Source organism: Nelumbo lutea, chromosome 7 (genome assembly GCF_056320005.1).
Source record: "Nelumbo lutea isolate HS-2025 chromosome 7, American lotus-T2T, whole genome shotgun sequence".
Classification (NCBI taxonomy): Eukaryota; Viridiplantae; Streptophyta; class Magnoliopsida; order Proteales; family Nelumbonaceae; genus Nelumbo; species Nelumbo lutea.
Window position 1 is genome coordinate 11,235,900 of NC_142690.1, and position 19,392 is coordinate 11,255,291.

Genomic DNA, 19,392 nt, shown 5'->3' on the forward strand with positions numbered 1-19,392 from the left:
TGATATTTTTATTTATATTTTCTTTTGATTAAATTTATTAAAATAAATACTATCATATAATGAAAGATTGATTAAATCAATTACAAATTATAAGTGATATTTTAGTAAAATGCTAATTATTCACTAGATTTTTAGTAAATCCATAAAAATGTAAGAATATTTTTGTATATGATGTATTCTATTATTTATCTTTTGCTTAGTAAATTCCATGATCCCGCTAAGATAATTATTAATAAGAATAAATTTATTAAAAAATATTTATTCATATTCAATTATCAATAATTATTTTTTATAAATCAATATTAAATAAAAAATAAAGTGATTAAATCTTTCAGATTGTATATCACCAACAAGCTCCCACGTACGTGCCAATACAGGTTATACACCATCGAGATTATGACACGCGTGCCATTAGCTCTGAAACCCCGCCTTCTCCATCCTCCTCTTCACGCTCAGAAAGCTACTGCGGCAAAACCTTCCAACGGTGTGGAAAGCAAAAGCCGACGATCCTGGCCTGGCCATGCTGCCTCGTAGATCTCATAGTTTTCATCGGCTCAAACCAATGGAGTCTTGATACAAGAAGAAGAAGAAGAGGAGGAGGAGAAAGATAGAGATGAGATGGGTGTTCCTCTGCCCATAGAAACCCTAAGAAAACGAGCGGCCTTCATGAGAGAAACACTCCGGAAGAGACAAACCAGAGAGGCACTCTAGAAGAGCTAGACCATTACAGACAACATGATCGTTATTATCGGCTCCTTCGATCACCGTCTCTCTGCTCTAGAGACTGCGATGCGCCTCACTCAGGTATGCGCCCCACTCAAAGACTAAGGGCAGGTTGGTCATTATGGTGAAATGAGGAACCAGAAACGAACTTTCTGGTTTGGTTTCAGTTGGGTGAGGATATCTTTCGGTTACATTCATTTCTTTCACTGAGTGAAACCAATAAACAACAATAACAAAGAAAGAAAGAGAGAGTAATGTAACATCTTCTCTCCTTGTTGCGTATGACTGAATCTGAATGTCTTTCTCTGGGTTGATGAAGAATGGTGGCAGAGGAGAGAGAGAGAGCAGGAGTCTTGACTACTGACGTTGGCTTTCGTGCCGACGTCGATTCCAGCTTCCATGCGTGACATGTAGAACTAATTTTAATCGGCAAGCAACGTGGAGAGACTGGACCCGTTGGATCGGGACTCGAGAGAAACGAGGTGATAGTGATGATGAGGTGCATTTAAGAGGGAGCAGGAAGCATGGCGGAAAGTTGAAGCCTGTCACGCTCAAACTCAGAGAGTCTCTCTCGCCTCATTCTATCTTTCTCTCACTGGAGCTCGGGCTCCCCACATCCACACGAGGAAGATGATAAAACACAAAAACAAGAAAAGGGAGATAAAGCGTCAACAGGAAGGTAGTTGGTTAGGTCTGCAGGCGGCCCCATCACTGTCTGGTCTGGTCTGCCCTCAATTCTCGCGCAAATTGGTTGACGAATGAACGAGAGGCGGAGGAAGGAGGAAGGAGATAAAGAACAGAAAGCAGACCAGCCATCGTTTACAGAACGTGGGGATTTGATGGGTGGTAGCAGCAGCAGCAGCAGAAGAGACGTCTTCTCGACATTCAGCTCGCAAAGACACAAGCTCTTCTCCTTTCCTGGCATCATTCTCAGACAAATAAATCTTGTTTGAGATCGGTTTGTTTCTCTTGACCAGTCCTTGGATCTTGAATTTTTGTTCTCTACTTCTCTCAGTTGGTGGGGTTCTGGCCGTCTGGGTTTATTAGTTGTTGGTCACTGCAACTGAATCCTTGAGATGGTTGATGGTTTGTTTGATAGATCGATGCATGCGATTCGTCATATATGGGACTGGAATTGGAACTGACCTCCTTTGCCACATGTCATATGGTCATAGAATTTGGTCCCACTCCCACAAACACATCAGCATCTTAAAATATCTGATGATAAGTCATGGGTGTGCTGTACTGTAGAGTAATAGATTTCCAGGTTCAAATAAATGTAGAGGTATAAATCGGGCCGGGTCGCCCGGCACGGCCCCACACGATTTTGGACTGGCCTGGCATGGCACACGGGTCGTGCCAGGCCCGGCACGATGGTCCGTGCCGTGCTGGGCCTGGGGTTTGAAGTCCACGTGCCAGCACGACACAGCATGATCAAGCGGGCCGTGCCGCCCGTCTGCCATGCCAAATATAATATGACCATATATAATATGGTCATATTATATATTTATATATATATATAATATAAATATTATATATATATATGCTATTTATATATATATATTTTATATATGCTATTTATATATTATATATATTTATATATATACATAATATATATATATAATATTATATAAATTATAATTATATAATAATATATAGTATATAATATATTAATAAAATAAACATTATTTTTCAATTTTATTATACTAATTTATTTAATTATTGTATATATAAGCAATTGTATACATCAAAATTCATATAAAATTAAAATTTTAAGTTTTTTTTTTATTTTTTTAAATAAATAAGAAAAAATAGCTTTGGCCTAGTCCATGGCACGACTTGGGCCAAGGCTTGGCCCACGGGCCAGCCCGGCCTGCGGCACGGCACGGGCCCGCTTGGGCCGTGGGCCGTGCCTGGCCGACCCTTAAAATTTCCACCGGGGAGGACGGCACGGCCCGTGGCGGCCCTTGGGCTATCACGGCATGGCCCACTTTACACCTCTAAATAAATGGCATTAACAAAGGAGAAATATTCTTGACAAGTTGAATGAAAATATTTCAAATAGGACACCGGAGACCCAAATGGGCATCTTTTTGTTGATAATGATGCTTAGACATTTTCAATATTAAATATAAGTAAATAGACAAAAAAAGATGACATGAGATTTACAGTAGAAAATTTTTGGGACTATGACATGTTAAGATATGTTCCAATGTTGACAAGAAAAATGCCGAATGTAATTTCCAGATGCTTTTAAATGGACCTGGTTGTTTGTTGTAACTTTGAAAGCACAATTTCATAAACCTTATTGGTCCTATAAAAGATTGTGAGTTATTCTTACTTAATATCAAGGGTTCGTTGCATCAATCTTGTTTAATCTCCTTTGACAACCATGGTTTTCAAAACCGGACCGAACCGAAAAAACTGGAACCAGTCACCTGACCGGTTCCGTTTTCCCCCAAACCCACTTTTCCCCCCAAAACCTTTGATTTTGGTCAGCAAACTGCTGAACTGGCCAGTTAACCATTCAAACCGTTTTGACTGTTTTCCAATTTTTTTTTATTTTTTTTTTAAATTTTTATGTCAGAACGGGTTGGCCGTTTGGGTCGAACGGTCAGACCGTTCGAACCGGTAACCGGACCCCTGACTGGTTCGTTTTTAAAATCCATGTTGACAACATTGCCTAATAAACCTAAAGTCTAACCCAAAGAAAAATTACTTTTTACTTTATCTATCCATGATAAAAGGGAAAATACATACATTGCCATCTTTTGTTTTTTTACATACATTTTCATCCTTTTTTTTTCATTGATTAATTATTCTGTTCAACGGTTTTTGACTATTTTCATGTTTAATTATTTTTTTACTTTTTAATTTATTTGTTAGAACGGGCCATGCATTCAAACTGGACAGTCAAACCGTTGACCCAGAAACCGGTGACCAGAATAGTTCAGTTTCTGGGTCGTTTTTTAAAGCGATGATAATAAAGTGTTATCACGTTCTTGACGTGGTAGACAAAAACAAAACCTTAATTGATTTCCTATTGCTAATATTGGAGCTTGGTGGTCTTTTCAAAAGACTATTAATAGAGGCAATAGATGCTCTTGAAAGCAGAGAGCGTGTCTCTGTGGCATGAAGTATATGGAAGATTGTATCTTCTAGAATATTAAAATATATCATCTGTTTTTGCACAATCTTGAATGGTACAACAATTGTAAAATAGTGCTTAACTTTCATCAGCTAACTTAGGAAACTACTAATCAATGATTCCTATTTTTGGTTATGTAACTCTGGAGAAATGCATGGAAGTTTATCCTGCATTGATTTTTTCTTTTGTTCTTGGAGCTCAGGGCCAGGTCCAAATTTGTCTTCACCTATTTTTAATGGTTCTATTTCAGACATCAATTTAATTCATAATTGTTCATATTGGCAAATACCTTCTTAAATTCTTAGTTGTTCCAGTTTCCTTATTATCATGGTTGCAAGCTTTGCTTGAGAGTTCCTTTGGTCTCTCACCCTCTCTGTCATTTTGTGGAAGGGTTATTGCTGGGTATATTAGGCTGTGTTTGGTAAGAGTTTAAGCAGTGAATATTATTGGCATGAATGCAAATTTGTTCAAATAGAAGGATGCAAACTTGGTTTGGTTTTGCACTGATAAATTTACAGTGTCATGTTTGGTTGTGATAGAAGCCAGCCTATTTTACATTTGGTGAACTTTGAGCGCAAAGTTTTCTTCCAATTCGTTCCCATTTTGAATGCAAAAACAGTTGAAAATAATAGAAATTTACTTTCATCGTCAGTACAAAAACATACTCTTACCATTCACCTGCAACACTGAACCAGAGTGCAAATCCGTTTCCATTCTGCATTTGCACTCTTACCAAACACAGCCTTATGTACAGTCTATTCTTTATCATGACATTTTATTACTTGTTTTTCTAATATTCCTGTGTTATTCTTGGGTGTGTCCTTTATATGTTGACATATGAATGATGCCCTTTGTAGGTGAAAAAGATCTTAATTGAGGAGTCAAATGTCCAACCAGTTAATAGCCCAGATACTGTTTGTGGTGACATTCATGGCCAGTTCATGATCTAATGAAACTCTTTCAGACGGGATGTCATGTACCAGAGACAAATTACATATTTATGGTAATCTTTAAATGCTTGCTTCTATTAACTCTGATTTTCTAACTTGTTTGTGTCACGTGTTATTATGCACTTATTTATGTAGACTTTAAGTCTTCCTAAATCCTTGGCAGGGAGATTTTGTTGATTGTGGCTACAATAGTCTAGAAGTTTTTACAATTCTTTTGCTTCTCAAAGCAAGGTATGTATAATATATAACTATTAATAACATTCCTCTGTCTTTGTCCTGGTTTTTTGTCTCAACATTTGTTGCATTCTTACTCTGTCAAAGCATTATGTAATTTCCTATAACCGTAACTTCAATATTATGTGTTTATAGATGTTCTTCCCTTCTATCTATAACTTGGATACCTTGATTAAGAAATCATAGCGTATTCAATATGATTTGGAGATCTTTCTACCTCTTCTTTCTGTTTCTCATTTTGAACTCTAGGACTCTACTGTTATGCTTGAGTCAAATTAAGAAGGTTGTCCTTTTCTTTTTTGTTTATTTTCTAAAAATTTGTTTACTTGATATTCTACTTGAATAATCTGACCTGCATCTAGCATAGAAGTAGAGAAGAAGAGGAGAAAACCAGAAAAGAAGGAAGAGGAGATTGTGGGATTAGTGGACCTGCCATATCAATTCCACAATCTCCCTCAAGCTGGTCAGTTCATGTTATATAATCCTAAAGTAAGCCAGAGGTAGATTTATGGACTGTGAATAGGTCAGCAAGCTGATCCCCCAAGTTGACACGGAGAGTGCTAATGTCTTTACCATGCACTCTTTCTCGAACAAGATGACAAACACCTTTAACATGTTGTTCAATCACTCATTTGGTTAATATTTAGTTCAATTTGCTTATTTAAATATTACTCATATTGGTCAAATTGTCCAATTTGTAGTTAAAGGTTTTCATATGTTTCTACGTTTAGTTAATATTTACCTTTCAACCAACTCTTCTTGTAGCCCTTCCAAAGCAAAAAATCTCATATTTTAAGATTTATTTTTTCTATACTCATTAGCCCCTGCAATGCAGGGGCCACCTCGCTAGTGGTAGATTAAACTAAATATATGGTCCCTTGATATGGTGTACTAATATCAGTGAACTGATCTCTATCCTTCAAGTGTTGTACCAAATCCAGGTCATGTAACTGATGTACCAGATCAATCCAATGATCTTGACCATTCAAGTGGTCTCTTAAGATCAGTGATTTAATCTCAACCATCCAAGTAATGTACTGAGGTTTCAAGCAATCTGGGCCATCCAGATAAATCAACCCAAGAATCCATGCTAACAATGTGGTCTCTTAAGAGCAATGAATTAATCATGAGCATCCAAGCATTTACCAATAGATCCCATCTGTTCAATTAATGCATTGAAATTTCTAAAACAAATCCACGCTATTTTAGTATAAAAAAACATAAAATCTAGATCATGAAAATCCATCCAAACAATGTATCATGCTAAGTGGGTTCAAAGGACAGCAAATGGAATGGTGGATGCCTTGGCAAAAATAGGGGCAAATAGGCAGAAACTTCTTTTGCACATAGATGCTTATGTAAGAGAAGGGATAGGTGGTGTGTAGCCAGCCTATTTAATGGGATATATCACACTTGTATATAATTGATTTTTATCCTCAACTGCCAGAGGGAACACCTTGTTCTGTTGGATTAGGGGATATGTTAATGTTCTGGGTATTCCTTTGGCCTGAGGTGGGGTTGGTATTTGACAAAAGTGTCTTTATTTTGGGGCTTTTGTTTTGCTGGACCAAGGAATTTAATTTACTCATTGTGAGTGTTTTTGTACTGTTTCTGTTTCTGTTGTCTATTCTTCTTGTCTTCTTTCTGTACTTTGTTATTAATATAATATTCTGACCTTACTGATAGAGAAAAGCGGAATACCTTTTCTCTCATTCACCTTGATTCAGGTAATATATTGCCTCATGGAAACTTTAGCTTCATAAACTAAAATAAAGTTTCTTCTTGTATGTGGTTTTTCATATGCAGTTTTATGTGTTACTCTTAATGGATTTTAGTTCAAGTATCCACAGTTTTGCTTGAACATGTTCTGTTTTGATAAAAACAAAAAAGGAAAAGAAACATGTTCTGTTTTGATACCTCGGTTTTGTTTGATTATTTGTCTTGCACTTTGATCAATTTGTGTATATAAGAACTGTCCTTAAATTCATTTGATTCTTTGTTCTAATTTCTTCATCCTCCCCCTCTCCTAAAGGATGAAAATGGATAAAGGTGATGGAATGGTTGTACCGGTGGAGACTCCATTTGTTGACAATGAAGATATTGAAGATGAGCCTCCAGAGCAAACTTCTACCCCTCTCAAAAAGTATGTAACATTTGTTGGACATAGGAAGGAGGGAGCTTGCAAAAGTGGATATGTAATTTTGGGTGTAGATCTGAACCTTAAACTGGAACATATTCTCGTACTAGAGCATACTTGATTACCTGGACAAAAATCACAAGGAATAGTACTTTGCCCTAAGGTAAAGAAGGCAGACAGGGAGAAGATGAAGAGAGAAGAAGAAGAAGCTAAGAAAATTTTTGGAGGTCGTTCACTTAAAGTTCCCATTCAGAATATTGGTGTTGATTCAGTGATAAGTAATTTGAGTAGAAATGAAATTGCAGAAAAAGGGAAGGTTTCTGATACATCTAAAACATTTTCTGAAGATGAAATTGATGAGATAGTCACAAGGGTTTCCTCTGGAGATGGAATAGCTGAAAGTAAAGAAATTGATGATGAGAATGTAGAGTTAACAGCCACACCTCTCAAGAAATACGTAACATTCATTGGAGATAAAAGAGATGGACATGCTTGCAAGTGGATTTGTAATTTTGGGTGCAGATATGAACCTTACACTGGGTGGAGATAACACCCTAGATGTCTTTGAAGAATATCCTGTAGATGAACTGGATGAGTTAGTTGCAAGATTCTTCTATGGGAATGGCATTCCTCTGAATGTGGCAAAATCACCATTTTGGGTTGATATGGTAAAGGGTATTAATGAAGCGCCTAAAGGATATAAGCCACCTTGTGCAGAAAAAATTAGGACTACATTGCTTGACAAAGAGAAAGCTAAAATTGAACAGGCTTTAATGTCCATAAAGAAGCAATGGCCAACATATGGGGTTTCAATTGTTTCAAATGGCTGAACAAACACCAAGAACCAATCTTTAGCAAATGTAATTGCTGTCTCAGGAGGTAGGGCAATTTATATTAGTGGAATTGATTGTTCTAGAGAAGAGAACTCTGGTGAATTTATAGCTCAAGTTTTACATGATGCCATTGAAATTGTTGGTGCACATAATGTTGTGCAAATCTTGACTGATAACATGCCTGCATGTAGGGATGCAGGGAAAATCATTGAGATGAGACATCCTCATCTTTTCTGGTCTGGTTGCATGGCTCATACTTTAACCCTTTTGTGAAAGATATTGTAAAGTCAATGCATCCAAGCTTGACTTTTGTTGGTGAAATTTATAAAAAGGTGAAGGGAATAAAAAAATACACAAGGAACCATAGTTCAGCTTTATACATTTTTCATACATTCTCAGCTATAGATGTTTTTAAAATAAAGAAGGCAAGTCTGACAAGATTTGGATATCATTTTATGTTGTATGAGCTTATTGTTATTCATGTGAAAAATACTTTAGTTAACATGGTATCCAGTGGGGAATGGGAGACTCTCCAAAAGGGTTGCTCAAAGTCAAATTTGGAACATGAAGAGGTAAAAGAAACTATTTTGAATGATGGCTTTTGGAAGAAGGTTGAGGCTATTTTGGCATTCACAAGGCCAATTTGGGAGATGATTTGCTTTTGTGACTCAGATAAGGCTGTTGTTGGGGAAATTTATCCAAGGATGATGTCCATGTTGGACTGCATTAAAGAGGCATTGTCTGATAACTCTGAGATGTATCAAGTTGTTGAAAGTCTTGCTATGACACGATGGGACAAGACAAATCTTCCTTTACATAGTCTTGCATATGTCCTTACACCTTATTATTATTCAGAGTCTTGGCTAATAAGTTCAGCTCCTGGGGGAGGAAAAAGGAAGAAGCCTCATGCTGATCCTGATATCCAGAAGGCTTACTTGGATGCACTGGATAGAGCTGTTGGTGATTCAAAGGAAGCTTTTATGGTCCGTCAGCAACTTAGTGATTTTGTTAGTGGTAGGGGTGCATTTGCTTGTTCTCAAGCAATTGAAGATAGAGAGACAATGGCTGCACTATCATGGTGGAATTTATATGGTGTGACAACCTCTGAGCTTTACAATTTGGCGATTAGAGTTTTGTCCCAGAGTGTGAGAACCTCTTATATAGAGAGGGAATTGAGTACTTTTTGGTATATCCATAATGTTAAGAGGAACAAGCTGAATTCAAATCGTGCAGATTCTTTGGTTTATGTTCATTAGAACCATCGGTTACTGACAAGATACAGGGAGGATTATGAGAGGGAATACAAGAATTGGGATATTTTTGTTAATGATGATAATTTGGAGAGTGACATGAAAGCAATTGAAAATAGAGAGCATGCCGTACTTTATGATGATGAGGTTTCAGTTGAAGTTCTATATCCCCCATCTTCCAGCTTTGTGAAATCTGGATTGCCTCCTCAACCTCGAATGAAGGATCATCTACTTCATTGAAAGGACACAAGCTCCAGGAGAAAGCTCCTAATAAAAGGGCTTGTACGGGATGAGTGCGCTTTCTCTGTTTTACATATTGACAGTAAGGATATAAGTCAAGGTAAGTTTGAAAATTACCTATTTTTACATATAAATGAAAACAGGTCACGAAATCAACATGCTATTAATGGGCCCGTGTATGTATTATTGTAAATTTTTTTCTGTTTCAATTCAACAGTTTCCATATCTTATTGCTATACAGTTCTCTGCCATGATAAGACTGGCGTGGGTTGATGTGTTTATGTGTGCACATTCAGCGCAAGTTTCTTTTTTGAATCAATCACTACAGCCTCTTAAGCCCTATTGGAAAAGCAGTTTCTTTGTCAAATTAAGATTGATGTTCTCAATTCAAGATGTCAATCTTAGAGTTATAGGAGGGAGGCATTATGGATCACATATTTTCACAATTTTAGAACCCATACCCCATATCCTACTATCTACTGGGTCAGTTGGTTAAGCCACAAGATACTCCGCATAAGATATATGGTCTGTGAGAAGATATGCAATCTGATCATAAGAATTTGATAAGAGTTACAGCAAGGAGCCTTTTAAAGAAAAGAGGATGAGAAAGGGCCTTGTTTTGCCATGTGCAGGAGGTTCTTGGCTGAAACCTGACAAGTAAAGGGGTTTAAAGTGATTATTTTGTTGATCACTTAATCTAGCTTCTCTATTGGTTCAAACTAGGGCTGTCAAGAGACTGGATATTGGTCCATTACAGATGGACAAGGTCCAGTCCATCTGTTGAATACTTTGGACTATTCTGGACCGGTCCAATTCAGAGTCTGGACCGCCCAAACTGTTCAAATTGGTTTTAATTTAGATTGGGCCCAATCCAAACCTGGTCCATTGGCACCTGTACTTTTATCTTATGTCAATAGACCGGATATTAGTTCAATCTGACCCAGTCCAATAGAAATCCATAAAAAATTGATCAGGTTCAATCGAATTCCATATATGATATTGGTTCATCTGTACTGGTCCAATTCAATGTCTTATTGATCCATCCAATGATCTAATCCATTCAAATTGATTTTGATTAGGACAGGTCCAACCCAAAACTGATCCATTGACACTCCTAGTTCAGACTGACCTGCCATGCATATGACTATAAATTATTATGCAACCCTTAAAATGTAGGTTGATTAATGTCTGCATGTTTATTCTCTATTCTTCAATCGGTGATTATCATATGTACGATAGGGTCGTCATTTTGGTAAGTTGTTTGTGTATTTAAACACCATCTGCTTTGGTAACGCTCCTTGGTTTTGTTTCTCAATTTGCAAAGATGTTGCCCATAATTTCACTTAAAGTTCAAAGCAGAAAAAGAAATAGAGCTTAATAAGCCCTGATAAATTTATATGGGTCAGGATTTTGCTTCAATTTGTCATAGGTTATATTTGTGGATATTGGTACGACAGTTTTGAGGTTGGAGTAAACTTTTTCAACAGTTATGCAAGTTTTACCAATCAAAAAGCTGCTCCAAGTATTGATATGCTCGACATATATTAATCTCTCTCCGACCTATGTTGATAGGCCAAAAGGATTCCAGCTAGTTAGCTTAAACAAATCTTAGACGCTGGATAAATATCTATCAAGCAAAAAATAGACGACTTTTTCATTGCTTGCTTCGAGACTTGATTGTCATTCCTTAAATCTGAATTCTGATATTTGAAAAGTAAAAAATAGAATGTGGTACATCTGGGAAGAGAGGAACAATCGTATCTTTTTCTCATAATAAAGCTACATCTCTGGAAGACTTACTCTCCCATATTAATCACAGATGCGACTTGTGGGTCACCAGCTCTGATCTGTCTGAAGGTATTTCTGTTTGTGACCTGTAGAGGAATGTGATCAACTTTCTGTTCTCCTCCCCAAGGTCTCTAAGGCTGTGTGGCTGTGTTTAGTTTGTGGGATGGGGATGGGAAAAAGGGAATATTTCAAAAATGTCTTTTTTTTATTTGTTTTGAGGGAAATAGGGGATGGGATGGAAAAAATGTGGGACTAGGGATTCCAGAATCAAGTAGGCAGGATCACACAAAAACAGTGTGACCCTGGTGAGAAAACTCTGCTGAGAAAATATTTCGGGTCTTGGCAGAATAGAGAGCCTCTTCTTCTTCGACCTCTACCCATCCCAATGGTTGGATCTCCGATGATTTTCAAAGGCAAGACCAGATCCATCTTCTACTTTGCTTACTTGCTATTTTGTTTTTTTGGGCCCATTCTTCCTTTTCCCCCATCCTTTTGTTTCCCCCCTCAATTAAGGGTGCCAATGGACCGGTTTTGGATTGGACCCCATCCAGTCCAAAATTAATTTGGATAGACTGGACGGACCAACAAGACATATTGGATTGGACCAATTCGGTCCAAAATATTTATTAGATTGGATTGGACCTGGTCCGCCTGTACCAAATTTATATTGGATTGGGTTGGGTTAAGCCAATATCTGGTCCATTGATATAAGATAAGAATATATGTGTCAATGGATCGGGTTTGCATTGAAACCAATCTAAATCAAAATGAATTTGAACAGATTGAACGGTCCAGACATTGAATTGGACTGTCTAAATTGGTCCAAAACATTCATTGGATTGGATCTGGTCCATTTATGATGGACTCACATTGGACCGATTCGGATTGGACCAAATCTAATCCAATTGACACCCCTACCCTCAATGGGTGGAGACCCAATTGTTTTCTTCAATGTCTTTGGCAAATGTTTGACTGGAGTGAAACTCCATTATTCTCTGTCCATTTCCTTTTGTTTTCATTTTTCCCATGTCTACCCGTCGGTAAAATCTGGTTGATTGGTGTCCATGTCGTTCTTTGTCATTGATGTGTGTGGGATTTCTATCTGTAAAACTAAAAACAACATGACTTTGTTAGATCTGTAAAATTTGCAGATTTGGTCATTAGGTTCTTAGGTCTGACATTTTCATCTGTAAAACTTTCATTCCCAAGGGAGGGGGGAGGGAATGACCATTTTCTCAAATGGGAGAATAGCATTCCAGCAGGAATAGGAATGAATTTCTGATTCTGCCCAACCAAACAGGTAGAATCGAAATGGCCCAATCCGATTCGTATTCCAGACTCCTATTCTTGCAAACCAAACGGACCCTAACATTTTTACATCCATAAAACTAACATTTAGTCAAAACGTTCTTTGTCGTTAAACTAACTGTAAAACTAAGCGGATTTCCATCTGTAAAACATTTTTGTCAACCAGATCCAACATTTAGTCATTAGGTTCCTATATCTAACATTTTTATCGCTTTTTTTTTGCAGCCATTGACTTTGAATTCAGATTTGTGCCCCACAATGTCCCATAGCACATCCCCACCATGTATTGGGAACATCCTCAAATCTATCTTCCCCGATCATACTTGTTTTCTTCCTCTCCTCTATCTTTCTCAATTAAACTTGTTTTCTTCCCTCAAAACAAATATGGAAAAAGGAAAGTTTCCACTATTTTCTCTTATATAATCAAACAATGAAAAGTGAAAATTTCACACCTCATACCATCCCATTCTTTCCCATCCCACCCAAATATTTCCACAACCGATTGGGTCTGCTAATTCCACAAAGGCCTCACTGGTATCTGCATTGCTAGAACTGGGTATTTAATCTAACCATTGAAGGAGACTATAAATGAAATTTAATGTTTAGGAGAAAAGGAGGGTGGCCCTTGGAAATTAGATCACTACTTGGCCGAGGCTAAACATATTCTGGGATGAGCAAACCTGTATATTGGAAGCTCTGTATGGTGATAGGTCTCTGCCAGGGTAGCCTTGTATTGCTTCTTTGCATTCTGCTGCACGACATCTCATGTACGTCTTTTCTAATGAAATCCAGTTCTCTCTCTCAAAAAAAAGGACAAAAAAAAAAGAAAAGAAAAGAAAAAAAGAAAAAAAAGTTTTCTACTTTAATGTCTTTTTAAAAATTTTTTTTTTCGCTTAAATACCTTTCAGGCTCCAAAGCACATATGTGGGAAATGTTAACAAAAATAATTATGGATGGTTGAAATGTTTTGGATTGGTCAATACAAATTAGCGAAAGATATGTATTGTCATTACATATGAGATTACTTCAGCTAGAATGATCATATTTTACGACTTTTCTACATTTATGCTATTTTGTTTTTGGTGAATTACTTGTATGTCCCCAGGGATTGGATCAAATAATAAGATGCTCCTTGGCAAAAAAATTACTTGTCCCACCCCTTCATTATTCGATTAAAAGTGCACACTTAAATATTTGAATAAAATATCAGGAGGACCTCAGGGTCAGGGATAACTGTTCTGGACTCTAAAGCACCAAGTCGTATACATGATTGATCGACAAATTAAGAATTTGAGATTTAATGTGGAACATATATATAGCGGTTGCAATTAGGTGGGTTGGGTTGAGGTTCAACTCAATTCATTTAACCCACCGATTCATTAATGACCCCGTTATATAAAATTAAGTAGGTTGGATTCAACCCAATGTCACCTTGACCCAATCCAATCCACCTAAACCTGTTAATCTTATATTTATGTACTTAAAACAAAAAATTAATTCTCACTTGACAAATAAGTTGGTCATAGCTTGGTGGTAATAGTAGTGTTATCATTTACACAAGTGGGGAAGTCATTTGGTTATGTTTGGGTTTTGGGTTTGATCGAACCACTTTGGTTTAAGTCGGTGAGATCAACTTGAACTATCTAATTGGATTGTCTTTGAACTAATCACATTAAGAGTAGTTGAATCGTTTGGATTTGGATAAGTCCGGTCGGACTAGTTCAATCAACGATGGATTGACTTGATCCGACCCATATCAAGTTGTGCATGGTTTTGGGACCGAACTGATTGGCTTGAAGCGGGTCAAGGGGATTAAATTGGGATAGTCCAAATTTGGGTAGGGTTGTACAAATATGGGTTGGACTAGGCGATCCAAAATGGGTCAAAGCAAGTTGGCCAGATTTCGGATTGTATCAGGTCTTGGTCGAACTAGTCCATTCGGTTCCGCTCCAGATTCATGTTGACCCATATCATACTAATTTGGATCAGGTTGGGTTCATACTAGGTTGACCGACCCAAACGAACCAAACTGAGGTGATCAGGTCTGTTCATATTTAGATCGAGTTGAACTAGTTTGAACTCAAGTTGGGTTGATTTGGATTTGTCAATTTGGGTGAAGTGTGTTGATTCAAGGCAAAACTAATTTTAGTCAATAATTAATAGAAAATTAATGCATTAATTATAAATTATTTCACTCAAGTGAAGAAAATTAAAAAAAAAGGCTAAGAAATTAATACTTGTATCTTTAGTGGTTAACCCGATGGTTATCCTTAACCCAACTTGACCCAACCCATTTAAATTGACCCAATGGGTGATCAGTTCATTTCCACCCTGTCAAGTAAATGGACAGGTTGGGTAGGTTCAATGGATTGGGTGAGAAATTGCCACCAAAAGAAGGTCTTCAATCTATAGCCATTCTCATTTTTTTGAAAATTTAGACACGTGGCATTTTTTGAGAAGTTGCTGTTAAAGCCCACAACCCACTACCACCATTCAAATAAATGACCTCATTTTTTTTGGAAAGCTAGACATGTAGTAATTTTTGAGAAATTCCTACTAAAACCCACAACTAGCTTAACAATGTTTATCCATCTATTAAATACAAATGGTGAAACCCATTAAAAGATTGCTGTAAACCCAAGTTTGTTTTTAAATGTTTTTTGTTTTCAAAAAGAAAATACTTTATTAATTACAAACTTGATTTAACTTTTAGGAAGCAACTTAATTTAACTTTTAAAAATAAATAACTCAAAATAGATTTATTAGATAAATAGTAAATACCGAATAAAGTGGATTATTGTTTATGAATAAGACCTCATTTACTATCTTAATTCAAATTAAGAAAACATAAATTTGTAATGGTTTTCAAATAAAATAGGTCAAAATAGATTGTCAATTACAAAGATGCAAGGCCCATATTAGTTTTTTTTTTAATTTAATTTTTGATAACTAAATAATAAACTTCAAACTAAATTATACACACATTTAGTTACCACGTACTTAGTATGGGGTTATTCTCTAGCATGGAATAGTTGTTGAGATCACATCTTGCTGTGACCCCACAATGAAATAGAGACTGGTCATTGATGAAAATGTGTTCAATAGTGCTTTCAATTTCCATCTAGGCGTGCCCATGTTTCATTGGGCTCAAATCTGCTACCCACAGTAATGCTACCCACGCCTACCTACAAGACATTGCAGTTATACATCTCTTGTACTTTATGCCGTCATCTATTGGGAAATGCTCCCCATGGCTACCCATGACAACTCTATCCACACCAACCCATATAACATGGCAGCCACAAATGGGAACATCTCATCCTCTTGCATGTTGTTATGCACGAGGAATGTTTCCAATGCATGGAGGTAGTGTCCTGTAGGTAGACGTGGGTAGGGTTCTTGTAGCTAGGAGATCTGGAGTGAATAGATAGATACACAGCCGTAGTGTCTTGTGGGTAATGTGGGTAACAGCAGCTATAATATAAGCTCAAGCTGTAGGCGTCCAATAAGATCTCTCACCCGGCCCCTATATAGAAGTGATTGGTTGATACATTACTGATCAGAACAATACCATCCAAGAAATGTGAATTTTTAGGCAAGACTTGTCCACTTTGTAAGGAGGGAGATGAAACAATTGATCATAAGTTCCTTTACTGCCAAATACCAAGATTGGTTCCAGTGTCTTCTATAAACAGCCACCAAAGAAGTAAATATTATTTGAATATATATTTTGGAGGCGTACAACCAAACTTATAAACTGAATTCTCCGGAGAGTCCCAGCCCAAGTAGAGCTGCTTTGATCTGAACTTACTGTATAAAAATTAGGGAAATTGTCTAAAACTCACCATGAGTTTTCAGCATTTCTCTTAAACTCATCATAACTTTTCAAAATGTCTAAAACTCATATTGTCACTAACTTGAGGTTAAACAGACTAACGGGTGTTAATATATTACCATTTTAATATTTAGACATGAAAAAAGGAAAACAGTTCAAAAAATACTTTAAAATATAAAATACATAAAACATAGAAATTATAATAAAAATATAAAAAATTATAGAAATTACAAACAAAATAAAAAATTGTTTTCAAATTATAGAAATTATAGAAATTGAAAAACAAAAGCAGAAAATAAAAATTGTAGAAAAAACACAAAAAATTATAGGAAAACACAGAAATTACAAATAAATAACAAAGAATACAGGAAAATATATAGATTGTAGAAAATAGAAAAATGTAAAAAACAGAAATTATAAAAAATATTGGAAATTATAACAAAACACAAAAAATGCAAAAAAAAAAAAATAAGAAAAATGAAAACTCAAAAAGACCAATTTTCCCGTAACTCACTATTTAAGGGTAATTTGGTCATGAAAATTGTTATTTATGTTTACACGGACACCTCTGCTAAGAAGCATTAACGTGCAATAACGGAAGGTGAGTTTTGGAAAATTAGACAATATGAAAAGTTATAGTAAATTTAAGAGAAATGTTGAAAACTCATGATGAATTTTAAACAATTTCCCTAAAAATTAAATGAAGGTCTTAGCCAACTGCGGTTTCTCTTGGTGCCATTGTTTGGACGTACTCGCTTGAAATTTGGAATTTAACGTGTGGATGGTGCAGTTGTGTGGTCAGAATTCGAGTTGAAACCAAAGATTCGTATCTGGGTCTCATATAGCGAGCCTTGTTAATTAGATTCAGCTTTGTTCCTTTCTTGAAGTAGCTAGAAACATAAGCTGCAAAAGAGGGGTTTCTCCTGTGTTATTTCTTGGTAACCACACATATCAGTTTTGAGGGAGATGCATCTGCATCGGAAAAAAACCTGACTTCTATTGGTGCAAATTTATCATCATTGCAGATTGCAAGCATCTCCTTCAACAGTTCTGCTCCACCATTGAATGGTTACTCACATTTCTAGATCAGCTGACAGGTCTGCACTTGAGCTTGCCCAATTCCTTCTCCTAGTTTCACTCCTTTTAGTCTTGTTTCCTGATTGTATTCTTTTTAATTTGTGCAGGAAACATGCCAAGGGTGGGTTAGGACTGTATCCAGTCCACCCATCCAATAGACCCCAGATAGCGGGACTAACATTGGGTAATGGCCTTTTCTTTGTAGTTCGGAGTCTTCTGACCTTTGCTCCTTTGTGCAACTCAGGTATGGAAATGTTGATCACATCCATATATCTCTGTGAGTGTGTAGAATATAGGCAGCAGTCTGATTGAATGGCTTTTGGGGTGGCATATATACTCATGATTCTAATGGCTCCAGTGATCATTTAACCATGGCTCATATGCCATTCATCTGTGGTTCATGTGGGGGATGCGAAATGAAGCCGTGTTCAAGGAGACTGCCTGATCGTCTACTGATGCGGGTTAATACATTTGTGAATTCACTTATGTCATCCTTGGCGTTAGATAGCTTGACCCCTGAGCCTGAAGATAGGATCTACGTCCAAATTCATCCAACCTAATGCGTTGGCTGCTCTCTCAGTCTGGTTGGTACGTACAAGCTAGCAGGTGAATGTTGATGATTCGGTGACTTCAAATTTGGCTGGGATTGGAAGTTTGATCTGTAGCCACGAGGGCCACCATGTCTGTAGCAGATCGAACCCCGTTGACTTGTGTTTTTTCTGAAGAGGCAGATCGAAGCAAATGCTGTTCTTGAAGTTGGCTGAATTTTCTCTCTTCGCGAAGTGGCTGTTGAAGGTGACACAAAGGATGGATCCAGTTTCTGTTGGAGGATTCAACTCCTCCTAACTGGGGTAGGGCCATAAGGGGTATCATATCTCTAATTAATAGCCGAGTGCAGGAACTTTTGATGAGATTTCACTCAGTCATAACAAGGCGGCTCATATATAATTTGGCCCATCAGTCCCTAGAGAATTAATGCTAATCTAAACGCGTGGTCAGATTTCCTCTCCCACCTTGTATTATCTATCCCCTCTTTGAGGACATCCATCTGATCTGATTGATGAATGGAATTTGGCTTAGCCTTCAATTATATAAATAAATAAAAAAACACAAAGGTATTAATTCTGTATAGATAAGCTTCCGCTCTTGAGCCTTGGGCTATGAGAAGAAAAATAAACTCAAAAAATGCTTTGAGCATTTGTTATAATTTATTTTTAAAAACATAAAATTAATATAAAGTTAAAGTCAAAGCGCTTTTAATTAATCCCCAAAGCGAATTGGGATCTGCTCATCTTACAATGACCTTACAAGCACATTCCACCATGCATTGAGAATAATATCTCCCAAAGCAGATCCGGACTACCCCAAAGCACAAAGCCTAAGTGCCTGTTTCGGAGTGTTTTCATGCAGCAAGTTTTGCTTTGCAAGGTGGATCCTATATGGAGACTTGGAGAGCCTAGAAGCAATGTTTGGTAAAGTTGATTTTCTGGTAAAGTCCAAATACATTATTCTTTAGCTAAGAGTTGATTTTCTGGTAAAAACTTGTTTTGGAAGCTTCTTTAAAGCAGCTTAATTAGTAAAAGCAGTTCAATCAAAGCTAAAGCCCTCCCAAATAGACCCTAAACTTGGGATTTTGTGCCTTTTGGATTTCAAAAGCATAAACCCTAAAGCTTATCAAGCTCCACCAATTTATCTATTTTTCTCCCCATTCCTGTAGAATCTCTCTCATTAAGAGCATTTTTTGCTGTTATTTTATTGTTCTCTGTAGAGTGTGGATAAAAGCTACAACATTTCATCTAAATGACCCCTATGGCCAAAACTTAAACAGCAGATGATATGGTGGGGCCTCAAAATCAATCGCCATTTCAA

General features: G+C 36.9%; 1 protein-coding gene across 2 annotated transcripts; it reads left to right on the top strand.

Annotated features, from left to right (window-relative positions):
- The first annotated feature begins 507 nt into the window (after positions 1–507).
- On the top strand, positions 508–9,738 carry LOC148845076 (uncharacterized). 2 transcript variants are annotated; one of them, XM_088955828.1, is made up of 4 exons: positions 508–1,681; positions 4,729–4,874; positions 4,985–5,052; positions 7,088–9,738. In XM_088955828.1, the coding sequence occupies exon 4, from the start codon at positions 8,316–8,318 to the stop codon at positions 9,279–9,281; it is 966 nt and encodes a 321-aa protein (XP_088811954.1). In that variant the 5' UTR covers positions 508–1,681; positions 4,729–4,874; positions 4,985–5,052; positions 7,088–8,315; the 3' UTR covers positions 9,282–9,738. Both variants share the same exon structure in this region, with proteins under 2 accessions (XP_088811954.1, XP_088811955.1).
- Positions 9,739–19,392: the final 9,654 nt, after the last annotated feature.

What these genes read in the sequence shown, in the direction of transcription:
- LOC148845076 (XM_088955828.1), top strand. Translation starts at nt 8,316, where the DNA reads ATGCATCCAAGCTTGACTTTTGTTGGTGAAATTTATAAAAAGGTGAAG.